The following is a 14,110-nucleotide window of genomic DNA, read 5'->3' on the forward strand; positions in this document are numbered from 1 at the left end:
TGTGTGAACTGCTTTCATTTTATAATAACACTAAAAGGCCTCATCAAAAAAATACATCTTAAGATGAGTTTTAAACATGTTTACAGTGGTAGATGATCTGACATTGGTAAACCATTCCACAACTTTGGGGCAGCAACTGTGAAAGTGCAATCTCATTTACTTTTTAAGCATAACCGAGGAATTTCTAGGAGCAGCGGATTTTGGGATCTCAGAGACCTGTGTGAGCAACTAAAATGTATAAGCTCAGAAACATATTTTTGTGCCGGTCTATGCAGAGCTTTAAAAGTATACAAAAGTAACTTGTACTTTATTCTAAAATGAACTGGTAGCCAGTGTAAAGAGGCCAGAATTGGGGATATATGATCCCTCTTTCTTATTTGTCAGCAACCTTGCTGCCGCATTTTGTACTCTCTGAAGACGTGACAGCGAAGACTGACTTACACCCAGGTACAAAACATTGCAGTAATCAAGATGTGAAGAAATAAAAGCATGAATTACTTTCTCCAGATCACTGAAAGATAGGATAATTTTAGTGACATTTCGCAATTGAAAGAAACTATTCATCACAACTGAATTGATTCGTCTGTCAAACTTTAACTCTGTGTTAAGATAAGAGTGACTACTCAGGAGTGGGTCGTGGAGGGGGTATACAGTCAGGGATCCGCCACGCTCCACCTTAACCCCCTCACAAGGCTCGTGACAGTTTCACACTGCACGCGTTAGCAAAGCAGAGGGAGCGCAGAAGCACTGCGTATGGTGAGCGGGAGCAGCAGACGCCCGTTTTGCTTTCACACTGGCAGCGTTTGTCGCGTGCAGCTGAACCGCGGCTTGTGTAGCCTACAGGCTTTTGAGGTTCTGGTCAACTAAGTACTTTGACAGATTTTATATATATTCTTTTTTTGAATAAATAAATATTGATAGGTAATTGATTCCTGAATTATATTTTTTATTATATATTATCTGCATATTTATTACATATTAGCACTCATCTCCATGAGATTTTTTTCAAAATAACTTTACGAAATAATTTAGATTGTTGAAATATCTGATATACATCTAATTTTCAAACATTACCCATCACTCCTGGGCGCCGATGAGAGTGGCAGCATGTCCATGTAGCTCCGTGTGTTTTTTTCTTTGTCTTCGTCTTTTGTTTTACTTTTTTTACTTCACAACCCTTGGATTACACACTTTGAGGAGTGTTTGTATTCTATCCTATGGATATGCAACGCTCTGGCGGCAACAAACTTGTTTATACAAGGAATCAGCTGCTCACGTTATGAAGGAATGCTGGCGGTGTTCACGTTAACATCCTCAAGGAATTGTGGTGCTTTCGGGGCTGTAGAGCGGGAGTTAAAGTGAGGACGAGGTGACGGGAGAAGAGGTGGAGATATAAGCCCTCAATTACATCAATAGTGATGGGGAACATGAACTCACTGGCTAATAAGACTGACAAACTGGCTGCCCTGGTAAGGAATCAGAAGTTGTACAGGGAATTGTAGTCTGATATGCCTTACGGAGATGTGGCTAACTAGCTGCATCCCCACTGCTAATGTTGAGCTGCCTAATTTCAGTTTGGTTTGTTTGGATAGAGATAATAAACTTTCGGGCAAGAAGAAGGGAGGTGGACTGGTGCTGTATATAAATAAAAGATGGTGTAATCCCAGTCATGTTACAGTTAAAGAGACTGTATGCAGTAAGGATGTGGAGTTACTAGCAGTTAGTCTCCGACTGTATTACATGCCGAGGGCGTTTTCACATGCCATTGTTGTCTGTGTTTACGTTCCGTCACGAGCCCTTCCGGACACAGCGTGTGACGTCTTTCATTCTACAATTGCAAGGCTCCAAACTCTACACACAGACGCTTTTTTTTCTTTAATCACATTACACTGGGCTCCACCCTCACTAAATTTTACCAGTTTGTTGAATGCCCAACGAGGAAAAACAGAACAATAGACCTCATGTATGCAAATGTGAGGGATGCATACAGCGCTGCTCCCCTGGTCATACATTGCATAACTGACTACCTGAACTTCTGCATGGACGTTGTAGTTCCTACAAATATTGTGCTCTGCTTCCCAAATAATAAACCTTGCGTGACCAGCGATGTCAAAAACCTCCTTAATAAGAAGAAGAGGGCGTTTAAGAATGGTGATCTGACGGAGCTGAAGCGCGTGCAGAAGGGGCTTAAGGAATGTCTGAAAGAGTCATACAGGAAGAAGGTGGAGAGTGAACTACAGGTGAACAACATGAAGGAGGTCTGGTAGGGATTGCGCAACATCACTGGATGTGGGGGAAAAAGTGGCATGGCATATGGTGATATGGCCAGAGCTAATCAGCTGAATTGTTTCTATAATCGATTCAACAGCTCTGCGGCTGCTGCTGCTTCTGTACCCATTGGCACCACCAATACATCTTACTGCAAAACCTGCATCACTAGCATCACCCTGCCAATCGGTGACTTTTCACTTTACTCCACCTCCTCTCCCCCAACACCGCCATCAAACTCAGAATGTGGTGGACTTCAGGAGGCTTGCCACTCCTGTGCTGCCTGTCACTATTGATGGGGTGAATGTGGAGACTGTCAGTACATTCAAGTACCTGGGGCTACATCTTGACAATAAACTAGACTGGTCTGCCAATACTGATGCACTTTACAAGAAAGGGCAGAGCAGATTTTATTTCCTTAGGATGCTGGGGTCCTTCAATGTCTGCAGCAAACTCCTGCTTATGTTCTACCAATCTGTCATGGCCAGTGTTCTTTTCTATGCTGTCATATGTTGGGAGGCAACATTAGGAAGAGGGATGCTGGACGACTGGACAGGCTGGTGAGAAAAGCTGGCTCTGTGGTGGGCATGGAGATGGAGTCACTGACATCAGTTGCAGATAAGAGGACCCTGAGCAGACTGCTCTCTATAATGGACAATGCTGGCTGTGTCTGACTAACATGAGGGAGGCCGACAAGCTCCGGTTCCTTAACTCCCTCGTGTCCCAGACCGGCCTCTTCAGCGATGCGGTCGAGAACTTTGCCCAGCATTTCTTGGCTGTACAAAAGCAGACTGAGACGTTTAGACACATCCTGCCACGACAATCAGCTGCTGCCTCCACCCCATCGCCTGCGGCCCCTCAGCCTGCTCATCGTCGGGGGCGTCCTCCTGCATTTGCCCTCGCTCCCGCATGCAAACAGCAGCAGCCTCCACCTAAGCGGCGCAGAGGAGCCAGACGCCAAGAGAGGCGGCAAAGCCAGGGGTAAGCGGCCCTAGGATGGGCAACCCGGAGTTGGATGGGACTGCTCTCCAGGAGACAGTGATCGCACCGCTCCCTCCCCCGATAGAGGGAAGGGTGTAAAATCTTTTGTTCCCTTTTATTTGTGTTCCGCCGATGGCCTTAAAACCGGCGGTACCCAAATTTTCAACAAAAGAGCAGTTTCTTCCATCTCTGGGTCCGAAGAGGGCTCGGAGAGCAGTGGGAGGAGAGAATCCTCACCACTCTCATCCGCCTCTTCTATCGCCAGCGGGCAGCAGCATGCAGATCAAGAAAACATTCAAGCCGCCTCCTGCCCCGTGGAACCAGGTAAGTGTTGCAGAGAACTCTCAGACCCCGCTACGGGCCACCTCCCAGAGAGAGAGTCCCTGTCTCCCCGTGTCTTCATGAAAGTCACGGAGGGGGCCCTTGTTCCCATGAGAGAACAGGGCATTTGCATCCTCAACTATCTCGACGACTGGCTCATACTAGCACACTCTTGAGATCAGTCATGCGAACACAGGGACCTCATGATCAGGCACCTCAGCCAGTTGGGTCTTCAGGTCAACTGGGAAAAGAGCAAACTCTCCCCCATGCAGAGGACCTCTTTTCTCGGTATGGAGTTGGATTTGGTCGCCCTCACAGAGGAATGCGCTCAGTCGGTGCTAAACTGCTTAAACACATTCAAAGGCAGGACGGCGGTCCCATTGAAACATTTTCAAAGGCTCCTGGGGCATATGGCAGCAGAAGCAGTGGTAACTCCGCTCGGGCTGCTCCATATGAGACCGCTTCAGCAATGGCTTCACGGCCGAGTCCCGAGGTGGGCGTGGCATCACATAGACTGAATGCATGACTAAAAGAAGAGACACTAGATTATTTGTCTAATTTAATAGAGTATATATAATAATCCTTACACAAGGAGTTCAAGTAAAGACTTTTTTTGAAAAGAGACATGTCCATTGTATAACTATACCACCTACACAAGCCATTTTGCTTGGACCCCGATGATTGTCTCAAGTTAAACTGCATTGTTTGATTTACCTTCTGTGTCATTGCCCACAACGCTTTGGTGACAGGACTTTGAAACAGCAAACAGGGAAAACAATAAAATGTATGACTTGCAAGCTGGCCAACTTCGTCCAATCTCCATGATCCTTATTTTTTTTCTTCATTTGAATGCCTTGTGAAAAGACTTTTTGTAAATATAAAATACAAATTTACTTTCATCTAGGAAGTATGGTGTCCGGGAGGGGACAAAAATTGCTTGTTGCTTGGTAGCTCTTCACTACAAAGAACAAGTTGCAGGCTCAGGGTGCTGACCCGCCAAAGGCTGTCCGATTAAGGACGAAACGAAGATGTACTTGCTTTCTGGGAATAACCCATTTATTGTCACCACTCAACAGACTGATTTGTATGGTTGTGGTGGTGTTTTTTTTTTTTTGCATTCACGCACAACACTCCAAAATGCGATCTATAAACAGTTTATACTGCTGTAACTTCAGCGTCAGTCTCTGTGTCCCGCTGCACTGAACTACTGTCTCTGTGAGGGCGGGGGAGATAACGTGGTCAAGGTTTCTAGACGCTGATTGGCTCAGGCAAGGTGCTGTGTATTGCCTGTGCCTAAAAATCAGAGGGAGACATTTTATAGAGAGAGGTTAGAGTGACAGCAAACGATAGCCTTTTCACATAAGGGCCAAAATATATAAAAACAATAGGGGTTATGTGCAACTTAACTTCTGTATCCTGTAAAACAGATTGCATCACTTACGGTTCAGGCCTTTTGTATGTGTTGCTGTTTTGATGTGGAGCGAGCAAAGACGAGTATAACCAATGTCCCTCGCATATGCAGAATGATATCTAAAAGTTTGTTCATTTTTCTTCTTCTCACTAACATTTAGATATTTAAATAGAATAAAAAGCCGATGACAAAGTGAACCAGGTAGGTTAGCTGATTACCTTAAAAGTCCAAAGATATGGGCATCAGTTCATACTGCTGTTAACACTTTCTCTGACAAGCGGATGTGATAAGACCAGGAGCACATTCAAGCTAAAACCAGTATGCAACGTTTTGCTATGGTTTCCGGGTTGAACGACATGTTTCCTGGAAACGGTGTGCAACGGTGTGCAACAGGGTTTGAGATATGTTTTCTTTTGTTTGGTGGGTGTGTCAAAAATGTCAGCCCAATCAGCAGCAACATGTATATAAACCACGCGGTATTAAAGAGACAGCTCGCACAATGGGTCCAAGTAAAGACGTTTACAAATGTGTCCGCTGCAGCTTGGTATATGCAACAATTGAAGATATTAGAAGACATGTTTGTCGTATGAGTTTTATAGTAAAAATATAGAATATCAATAGTGATATGATAACTAGTAATGATAAGCCTATACTCACAATAAAAATAGGTCACATAGATAATAACAGTCTCGGAGGTAAGAAGTGGATTATCCTTCACCTGAAATGTTTGTCTTTTGATTCTGAAATGCAAGGCAAATGTTGGATCACAATAATTAGGAACCACAGTTTCCACAAATCCCTTCACTCGAATGGGATGTTCTCTTTTATTCTGGACGGCAAGGGCAGTGACTTTTTTTTTTCAGTATTAAACACGTATTTATACCGATTTCATCAGGCTCCAAAATTCTTCAAAAAGAACACAAAGAATGGCCTTCTCAGCTGCCATAGTTGCAACTCTTGCGTCATCAGAACAGGATGTTCAACGCACCACCATTTCCATTTAAAAAACGTTTTGCAACTTTTTGTCGGGGCTGAACGCAGCCCAGTATTCCGGTTTGGTCATGTGACGTTCGACATTTACCCTATATTGATTCACTAAAATCAAAAGTAGGAGGGACTGGGGTGCAGCGTTCTGCGCCCCGAGGACAATCTGAAATAAGCCAATTAGCTCAGCCTCAAGTCACAAGCGTTTCAAAAGTTTATAGACAACCATTTGTCCATACCCGCACACACAAAACAAACGGAATACAATTTTTACTTTTTTAAGAGATGCTATCATGACTACCAGTAGAATATTATGACTCTTATGACTACAAATAATGTTAAATTATTTTGCAATATATAGTTATCTTATTTTTAACATGTTGAAGTAGCCTTCTTCGCTGGCTAACTTGAAGGGGACAGCACTCCAGCACCACCGGCCGCCGCTGGTTCTATCACTGTTGACTTTTTAATGCGAGGTGCCAAGCTCATATGCAGTCTACTGCTGTTGAATACTTTGCAGTTTTTCTTTGTAGGTTGCACTAATAGTTTTTCTTCATGTGTTTACAAATATTACTTGCATTAACAATTATAAAACTGTCCACAGATCACTCCACATCTAGTTCCAAAGTTCATCCAATGTTATTTCACCAGTCTTTACATAAAATGTATAAATATGGACTTTAACAAGATTTTAGATTAAAGGCCAGGGTAACCTAACCCAAAACTGATAGCTAAGATTTGCCTTCAATCCAAGGCTGTTAACCACAATTTAACTACAATAATATTGAATATGTTTTCTGTAATATACCTCCATAGATAATTTTGTTGCTTCAGCATTATTTTATATGATAGAAAAAAAATCAACTTTTTGAACATGAAAGACAAATGATCAGCACGATTTCACTGTGGACATTGGCTCAAGAATGACATGATGACAGGCCAGGGTAACCTAACCTCTACTGATATTTATATTAAAATAAGTTGACAGAGGTCTTGTCTTGTTTACAATTTGATATTCCTTTAAATACATTGGTTAATAATTAATTTAAGAATTAGTACTAGGTCAGCAAGAAAATTATATAAAACGTCTGTTTCTCTGAGGAGCTCTTCACACACCATCTGCCATGAGAACTGTTGTGCTTGCCCTGACTGTAGCCCTTGTGGGTAAGTCCAAATATATTTATATGTTTTTCCTTCTCTCTCTTTTTAGCTCTATAGAAGAACTTGTTAAAAAAAAAAACCAAATTTAAAACAAGATTTTCATAGAATATTTTTTCTGTTTCTTTCAGCGAGTCAACAGATCAACCTTGGTAAGTAATATGATATGGAAAATTAGTTGTAAGTGGTCATTTAGAATGCATTATTGCTTAAAAATACTGACCCTAACAATTGACTAAGATCAAAAATACTGTACACTTTTCAGTTCCTGAGTTTGCCCCTGATAAGACCTATGTGTACAAGTATGAGGCTCTGCTCTTGGGTGGTCTTCCTCAAGAAGGTCTGGCCAGAGCAGGAATAAAAGTCAGCAGCAAGGTTCACCTCAGTGCTGTGACAGAGAACACCTTCCTGATGAAGGTAATGACCATTAAACTGTACACTTTGTAGGTGTTCCACACTGACAGGAAACAAAAAAGTGTTGGCAAGCTCTAGCTGCAATAGCAACAGTTCCCACATTTAAAGTGAAGATGTTCCTTTTCAGCTCATGGATCCTCTACTCCACGAGTATGCTGGCATTTGGCCCAAGGATCCATTTGTTCCTGCCACTAAGCTCACCTCAGCTCTGGCTGCTCAGCTTCAGATTCCCATCAAGTTTGAGTATGCTAATGGTGTGGTTGGAAAGGTATTCGCCCCTGCAGGAGTCTCCCCTACAGTACTGAACCTGCACAGAGGAATCCTCAACATCCTTCAGCTCAACCTCAAGAAGACCCAGAACATCTATGAACTTCAAGAGGTGAGAGAATTATCCTGGTACGTTTTTGATCTATTTTGAGTTCTGCAATCTAATTTTTTGACTTGTCCTTCAAGGCTGGAGTTCAGGGAGTGTGCAGGACCCACTACGTCATCAGTGAGGATCCAAAGGCCAACCACGTTATTGTCACCAAGTCTAAGGATCTGAGCCACTGTCAGGAGAGAATCATGAAGGACGTCGGTTTGGCGTACACTGAGAGGTGTGCTGAATGCACAAAGGTAATGAAGAAGACTGGAAAGAATTTAAATATTTACTCAATATAATGAAAATGCCAAGAGTCAAATGGTCACATACCTTTCTCCCAAAAGAGGGTCAAGAGTCTGATTGAAACTGCATCTTACAACTACATCATGAAACCATCTGCTGCCGGTGTACTGATCGCTGAAGCAACAGTTGAGGAAGTGCATCAGTTTTCACCCTTCAATGAGATCCATGGTGCTGCCCAGATGGAAGCAAAGTAAGATTGATCCTCTGTGAGATTTCTCTTAAAAATATGAAGTAAAAATATTACTAAGAAATAAAGATTTTTTTTTTTTTTTTCAGACAAACCTTGGCTTTTGTTGAGATTGAGAAGACGCCTGTTGTTCCAATCAAAGCTGATTACTTAGCCCGTGGATCCCTGCAGTATGAGTTTTCAACTGAAATTCTTCAGACCCCCATTCAACTCCTGAAGATCAGTGATGCACCAGCCCAGGTATAATTCATTACTTAACATCTTTAACAGTCTCCAAGTCAAAGCCTTTGATCCATGAAGACGTCATCTGAGTGTTGCCCTTACTCTTTCTAGATTATTGAGGTCTTAAAGCACCTTGTTGCAAACAATGAGGCCATGGTCCATGATGATGCTCCACTTAAGTTTGTTGAGCTCATCCAGCTCCTGCGTGCTGCCACCTTGGAGAATATTGAAGCTATCTGGGCTCAGTTTAAAGACAAACCAGTTTACAGGTACAATATTTTAGCAATAAGAAATATAGTTTAAGGGCAATTTTTTATTATGAATATATTTTAAACAATGAATCTGTTAGGCGCTGGCTTCTGGATGCTCTTCCTGCTGTTGGCACACCAGTCATTGTAAAATTCATCAAGGAAAAGTATCTGGCTGGTGAACTTTCCATTCCTGAGTTCATTCAGGCTCTTGTAGTTGCTCTGCAAATGGTCACTGCTGATTTGGACACCATCCAGTTGACAGCTGTGGGTATATCTTACTATACTCAAAGTGCTGTTATTCAAATATGACCAAAATCAGATTAATAATTTCTGTATGTTGCTGAATAGAGTTTGGCTATGCACGAGAGAATCGCCACAATCCCAGCTCTTCGTGAAGTCGTCATGCTTGGATATGGTTCCATGATTGCCAAACACTGTGTTGCAGTTCCCACTTGCTCCTCCGAGCTCCTCAAGGTAAACACCTCAAGATATCCACAAATTTCTGTCATGGACATACTATAATATTTGATATTTGTCTAACTGTATGTGCCTCAAACTCCTCAGCCCATCCATGATATTGCTGCAGAGGCCATTTCTAAGAATGACATTCCTGAAATCACTTTGGCTCTGAAAGTTCTGGGCAATGCTGGTCACCCTGCTAGTCTTAAACCCATCATGAAGCTCCTACCTGGACTGAGAACTGCAGCTAATTCTCTGCCTCTTAGAGTCCAGGTTGATGCCATCTTGGCCCTGAGGAACATTGCCAAGAAAGAGCCCAAACTGGTAAGTGTCAGACATTGTAGGAATAAATTACTGTTAAAGATTATACACATTTTCTTCCAATAATATGCTAACCTTTTTTCTTGCCTCAGGTTCAGCCAGTGGCCCTGCAGCTTGTATTGGACAGGGCTCTCCACCCTGAAGTGCGTATGGTTGCTTGTATTGTGTTGTTTGAGTCCAAGCCCTCAGTGGCTCTCGTCTCCAATCTTGCTGGTGCCTTGAAGACTGAGACTAACATGCATGTTGCAAGCTTTGCGTATTCCCACATCAAGTCCTTGACCAGAATCACTGCTCCGGATATGGCATCTGTGTAAGAACAAATAATTTCTCACATATTTTACTTCATCACATAAAATGAGCACAAGCCAGAGGTAATCATGGTTGTCCATTTCAGTGCGGGTGCAGCTAATGTTGCCATCAAGCTCATGAGTCGCAAACTGGACAGGCTTAGCTTCCGTTTCAGCAGAGCCATTCAGCTGGACTTCTATCATAGTGAGTCTAGCCATTTTTATAAGAGATCTAAAAAACGAACAGTGTCATAAGTGTTTATTAAAATGTGTCAAATATTTTCCTGACACATTAAATGTATTATTATCTCTGTCCCTGTGCAGCTCCTCTTATGATTGGAGCTGCTGGTAGTGCCTACATGATCAATGATGCCGCCACCATCCTGCCGAGAGCTGTTGTAGCTAAAGCACGTGCTTACCTGGCTGGAGCTGCTGCTGATGTTCTTGAGGTGGGACAAGCAAGAGTTATTAAAAAACATGTTCATGGTTTTAAAATGTTTAAATGTCAGTCTTCACTCAGTTAATTCTCTCAAACAGGTCGGTGTGAGAACTGAAGGAATCCAAGAGGCTCTTCTGCAATCTCCTGCTGCAGATGAAAGTGTTGACCGTATCACAAAGATCAAACGCACCCTGAGAGCTGTAAGCTTTCATGTCCAGTGTATTATAAAATTGTGTTTTTCTAAGTAACATTATAAGCATGACATAGGCATATGTATATGACTTCTCTGTTTTAACTCCTCAAGCTCGCAAACTGGAAGACCTTACCAAACAATCAGCCATTGGCTTCAGCCTATATGAAATTACTTGGACAAGAAGTGGCTTATTTCAACATTGACAAGACCATCATTGAAGAAGCAATACCGGTACTGTGTTGGACTTTATGCCTTCTCTCTCATTACCATATTTTTTTGTGATCTGTCTCAAAAAAATTCTCACAATTAGAATAAAATTTCTCATAAACACTATCCCCAGATGGTCACTGGACCCAAACCACGTGAACAGTTGAAGCGTGCCCTTAAAGCTTTGCAGGAAGGAGTTGCCTTCCAGTATGCCAAACCCGTGCTTGCATCTGAAGTGCGTCGTATCTTGCCAACAGCAGTTGGTTTGCCCATGGAGCTCAGTTTGTACACTGCTGCTGTCGCTGCTGCAAGTCTCAATGGTACAATTTTTTTCTTAGAATTGTTGATCTTTTCTTGGATATGAGGTTGTAACTTCAAAGTTTGATGATGCTCTGTTCATCCTTCTAGTTAAGGCCACCATTACACCTCCTCTCCCTGAGGAGATTGAGACTATGACTCTTGAGCAGCTCAAAAAGACTGATGTTCAACTCCAGGCTGAAGCTAGACCAAGGTAGACTTTTGCAGCTTCATTCATGAAGATGAGATATAATGTACATGACAACAGTTTAACAAACAGTCTCCCTTATTCTTATTTCAGTATTGCTCTCCAGACCTTTGCTGTGATGGGAGTGAACACTGCCTTGATCCAAGCTGCTGTTATGGCAAGAGGAAAGGTCCGTACAATTGTCCCTGGAAAAGTGGTTGCAAGAGCAGACATTCTCAAGGGCAACTACAAGGTGGAGGCTCTGCCTGTTGAGCTTCCTGAACACATTGCTGATGTGAGGTAATGCAATCTTAGTCAGACCAGTGTAGCAAACTTTTTGAATCAATTCATAAATAACTCAAAAGGTTTCTGAAAGTGAGATGTGACCACCTTTTTCTTGTTCCAACAGCTTTGAGACTCTTGCTGTGGTCAGAAACATTGAAGAGCCCAACGCTGAGAAGATCGTTCCCTTAGTACCCGAGTTGGCCACTCTTGCTGATTATTTGGTACATTTTGAACACACATATGATGGATGTGTTAGTATGCAGAGCATTCATTTGTTTTAAGTTTTTTAAATAACAAGGCTTGTTATAATACTTAATTATTCTTTTCAGTCCTCTGAAATTCCAGATGAGACTCCCGTGAGAGCTGCTGATCCATTTCACAAGACTCTCTGTCTTGCTGTCCCATACATTGAAATCAAGGGGTGCGTTGAGGTGCACTCTCACAATGCTGCTTTTATCAGAAATTCTCCTCTTTTCTACATAATTGGACAGCACTCAGCCCGTGCTGCACTGACAAGAGGTATTTACTCAGAGAAGATTACATTGATTAAACTCAAATGTTTTCAGACAAAATTATAATTGTCATTTTGGCTTTAGCTGAAGGTCCTGCAGTTGAAAGACTGGAGCTTGAAGTCCAAGTTGGTCCTAGAGCTGCTGAGAGACTCCTTAAGCAAATCAGCCTCATTGATGAAGAGACTCCAGAAGGAAAGGCCTTCCTGTTGAAACTGAGGGAAATCCTGGAGACTGAAGACAAAAATGCATCTGTCTCTTCTGAAAGCAGCAGTAGCAGCCGCAGGAGCAGGAGCAGCAGCAGCAGCAGCAGCAGTTCAAGCTCCTCCATGTCCAGCTCTCGTAGGAGTAAGGTGAGGATGTGGAATGTAGCGTGTTGGTTAGGTAGCCAATATTTGTGTTATAAATATTAATTTACACTTAGTCATTGTATATGGATTTTCAGACTGCCACCATCATGGAGCCCTTCAGGAAGTTCCACAAAGACCGGGTAACTATACTAAAAATAATTTTGTTAAAAACCTTGTTTCTTTAGATCATCAATTATCATGTCTATAATGTGTTTTGCTTGCAGTTCTTGGCACCCCATGGCGCCTCAAAGGCAGTAAGCAGTGGAAGCACTGCATCTAGCTTTGAGGCTCTACAGAAACAGGTGAATTAATTAGTGTAATTTGTTTGTTCATAATAACATAAAACCCAAAAGGTGAAATTTTGCACTAAAATCAGCTTGAATTGATTATGGTTTATGATTTCAGGCTAAGTTCCTCGGAAATGCTCTTCCACCTGTTTTTGCTGTCATTGCCCGTGCTGTGAGAGTTGACCACAAGCTGCTGGGCTACCAACTTGCTGCTTACTTTGACAAGCCAACAGCAAGAGTGCAGCTCGTTGTTTCCTCCATCGCTGAAAATGACAACCTGAAGATCTGTGCTGATGGTGCCCTGCTGAGCAAGCACAAAGTCACTGTAAGACTGGAACTATTATCGAAATTAATTTCTCAAGTGAAATAATTTACATCAATACCATCCTTTGAACACAAATGTCCTTCAGGCTAAGGTTGCTTGGGGTCAAGAATGCCAACAGTATGCAGTCACTGCTAAAGCTGAAGCCGGTGTCCTGGGAGAATTCCCTGCTGCACGTCTAGAGCTGGAATGGGAGAGGCTGCCAATAATTGTCACCACATACGCCAAAAAGTAATGTTCAGCAACACTGAATGACAAATGTATTGTATTGTATGGCACTGGTTTAATCTGCTCTTCTTTGTGCATCCCTTCACAATTAGGCTGTCTAAGCACATCCCTATGGCGGCTTTCCAGACAGGCTTTAGACTAGAAAGAGCAACGAACAGTGAGAAAGAGCTTGAACTGACTGCAGCCTTGCCAACTCAGAGATCCTTGAATGTCATTGCTAGGATTCCAGAGGTGAAATAGTTTTCAGTTAAATTATGACTATAATAGATATAATAAGAAAACATAACTAATTATTTTTGTTCCTGCTACTCTAGATGACAATGTCAAGGATGAATATTCGTCTCCCTGTCGCTGTTCCCATCAATCCAGACGGAACTCTTTCCATTCATATCGATGAGGACATTCTCTCCTGGATCCAGAAACATTTCAAGGAAGAATAAGACATAAAGAATTACATTTTACATTTTCTTAAGAAAAAGCTGTGTGGAATTGATCATGCTGAATTGATTGTTCTTTTACAATTTAATTTAATTTTTACCACTGTTGTAATGCAAGTAACTTTAATAAACACCCTGCAAGTTACAGATGTGTGGATTGCTTTAAAGTCTTGATTTTGTTTTGGGGGTTTACTAAAATATGCGTCCATGGTTGATTGTTCAAAAGAAAATATTGTTTCACATATTTTACATTATTACAGCACCTCTCTACCTAGTCTGGCTAGAATGTGCCGTTTATTTCCTATTTTGATGAAGCCCCTCCTTCCGAAATACAAAATGTGCTGTGATTGGTTAGCTGGCCCAGTGTGTTGTGATTTGTACCATAGACATAATAAATACATAGACGCATAAATACATCAATGGTGCCGCCATATTTCTCCA

General features: G+C 42.1%; 1 protein-coding gene across 1 annotated transcript; it reads left to right on the plus strand.

Moving 5' to 3' along the window:
• The first annotated feature begins 7,039 nt into the window (after positions 1-7,039).
• Positions 7,040-13,814, plus strand: LOC311084558 (vitellogenin-like). The gene is made up of 28 exons (XM_084116680.1): positions 7,040-7,129; positions 7,255-7,275; positions 7,389-7,540; positions 7,665-7,916; positions 7,991-8,152; positions 8,243-8,391; positions 8,478-8,628; positions 8,722-8,879; positions 8,960-9,125; positions 9,210-9,335; positions 9,426-9,644; positions 9,734-9,951; positions 10,036-10,133; positions 10,253-10,377; positions 10,466-10,567; positions 10,672-10,791; positions 10,901-11,087; positions 11,176-11,278; positions 11,366-11,551; positions 11,661-11,757; positions 11,866-12,055; positions 12,133-12,398; positions 12,491-12,535; positions 12,620-12,697; positions 12,801-13,007; positions 13,093-13,235; positions 13,325-13,463; positions 13,547-13,814. Exons 1-28 carry the CDS (start codon positions 7,090-7,092, stop codon positions 13,670-13,672), a joined length of 4,026 nt encoding a protein of 1,341 aa, XP_083972806.1. The 5' UTR covers positions 7,040-7,089; the 3' UTR covers positions 13,673-13,814.
• The last annotated feature ends 296 nt before the right edge of the window (positions 13,815-14,110 follow it).

This window comes from Abramis brama (genome assembly GCF_963993115.1).
Source record: "Abramis brama genome assembly, chromosome: 6".
In the NCBI taxonomy this organism is placed as follows: domain Eukaryota; kingdom Metazoa; phylum Chordata; class Actinopteri; order Cypriniformes; family Leuciscidae; genus Abramis; species Abramis brama.

What these genes read in the sequence shown, in the direction of transcription:
- LOC311084558 (XM_084116680.1), top strand. Translation starts at nt 7,090, where the DNA reads ATGAGAACTGTTGTGCTTGCCCTGACTGTAGCCCTTGTGG. An exon ending in CTGCTGCTGATGTTCTTGAG is followed by an intron (nt 10,378 to 10,465) that starts GTGGGACAAGCA and finishes TCTCTCAAACAG; the next exon opens with GTCGGTGTGAGAACTGAAGG. An exon ending in TCATTGCTAGGATTCCAGAG is followed by an intron (nt 13,464 to 13,546) that starts GTGAAATAGTTT and finishes CTGCTACTCTAG; the next exon opens with ATGACAATGTCAAGGATGAA.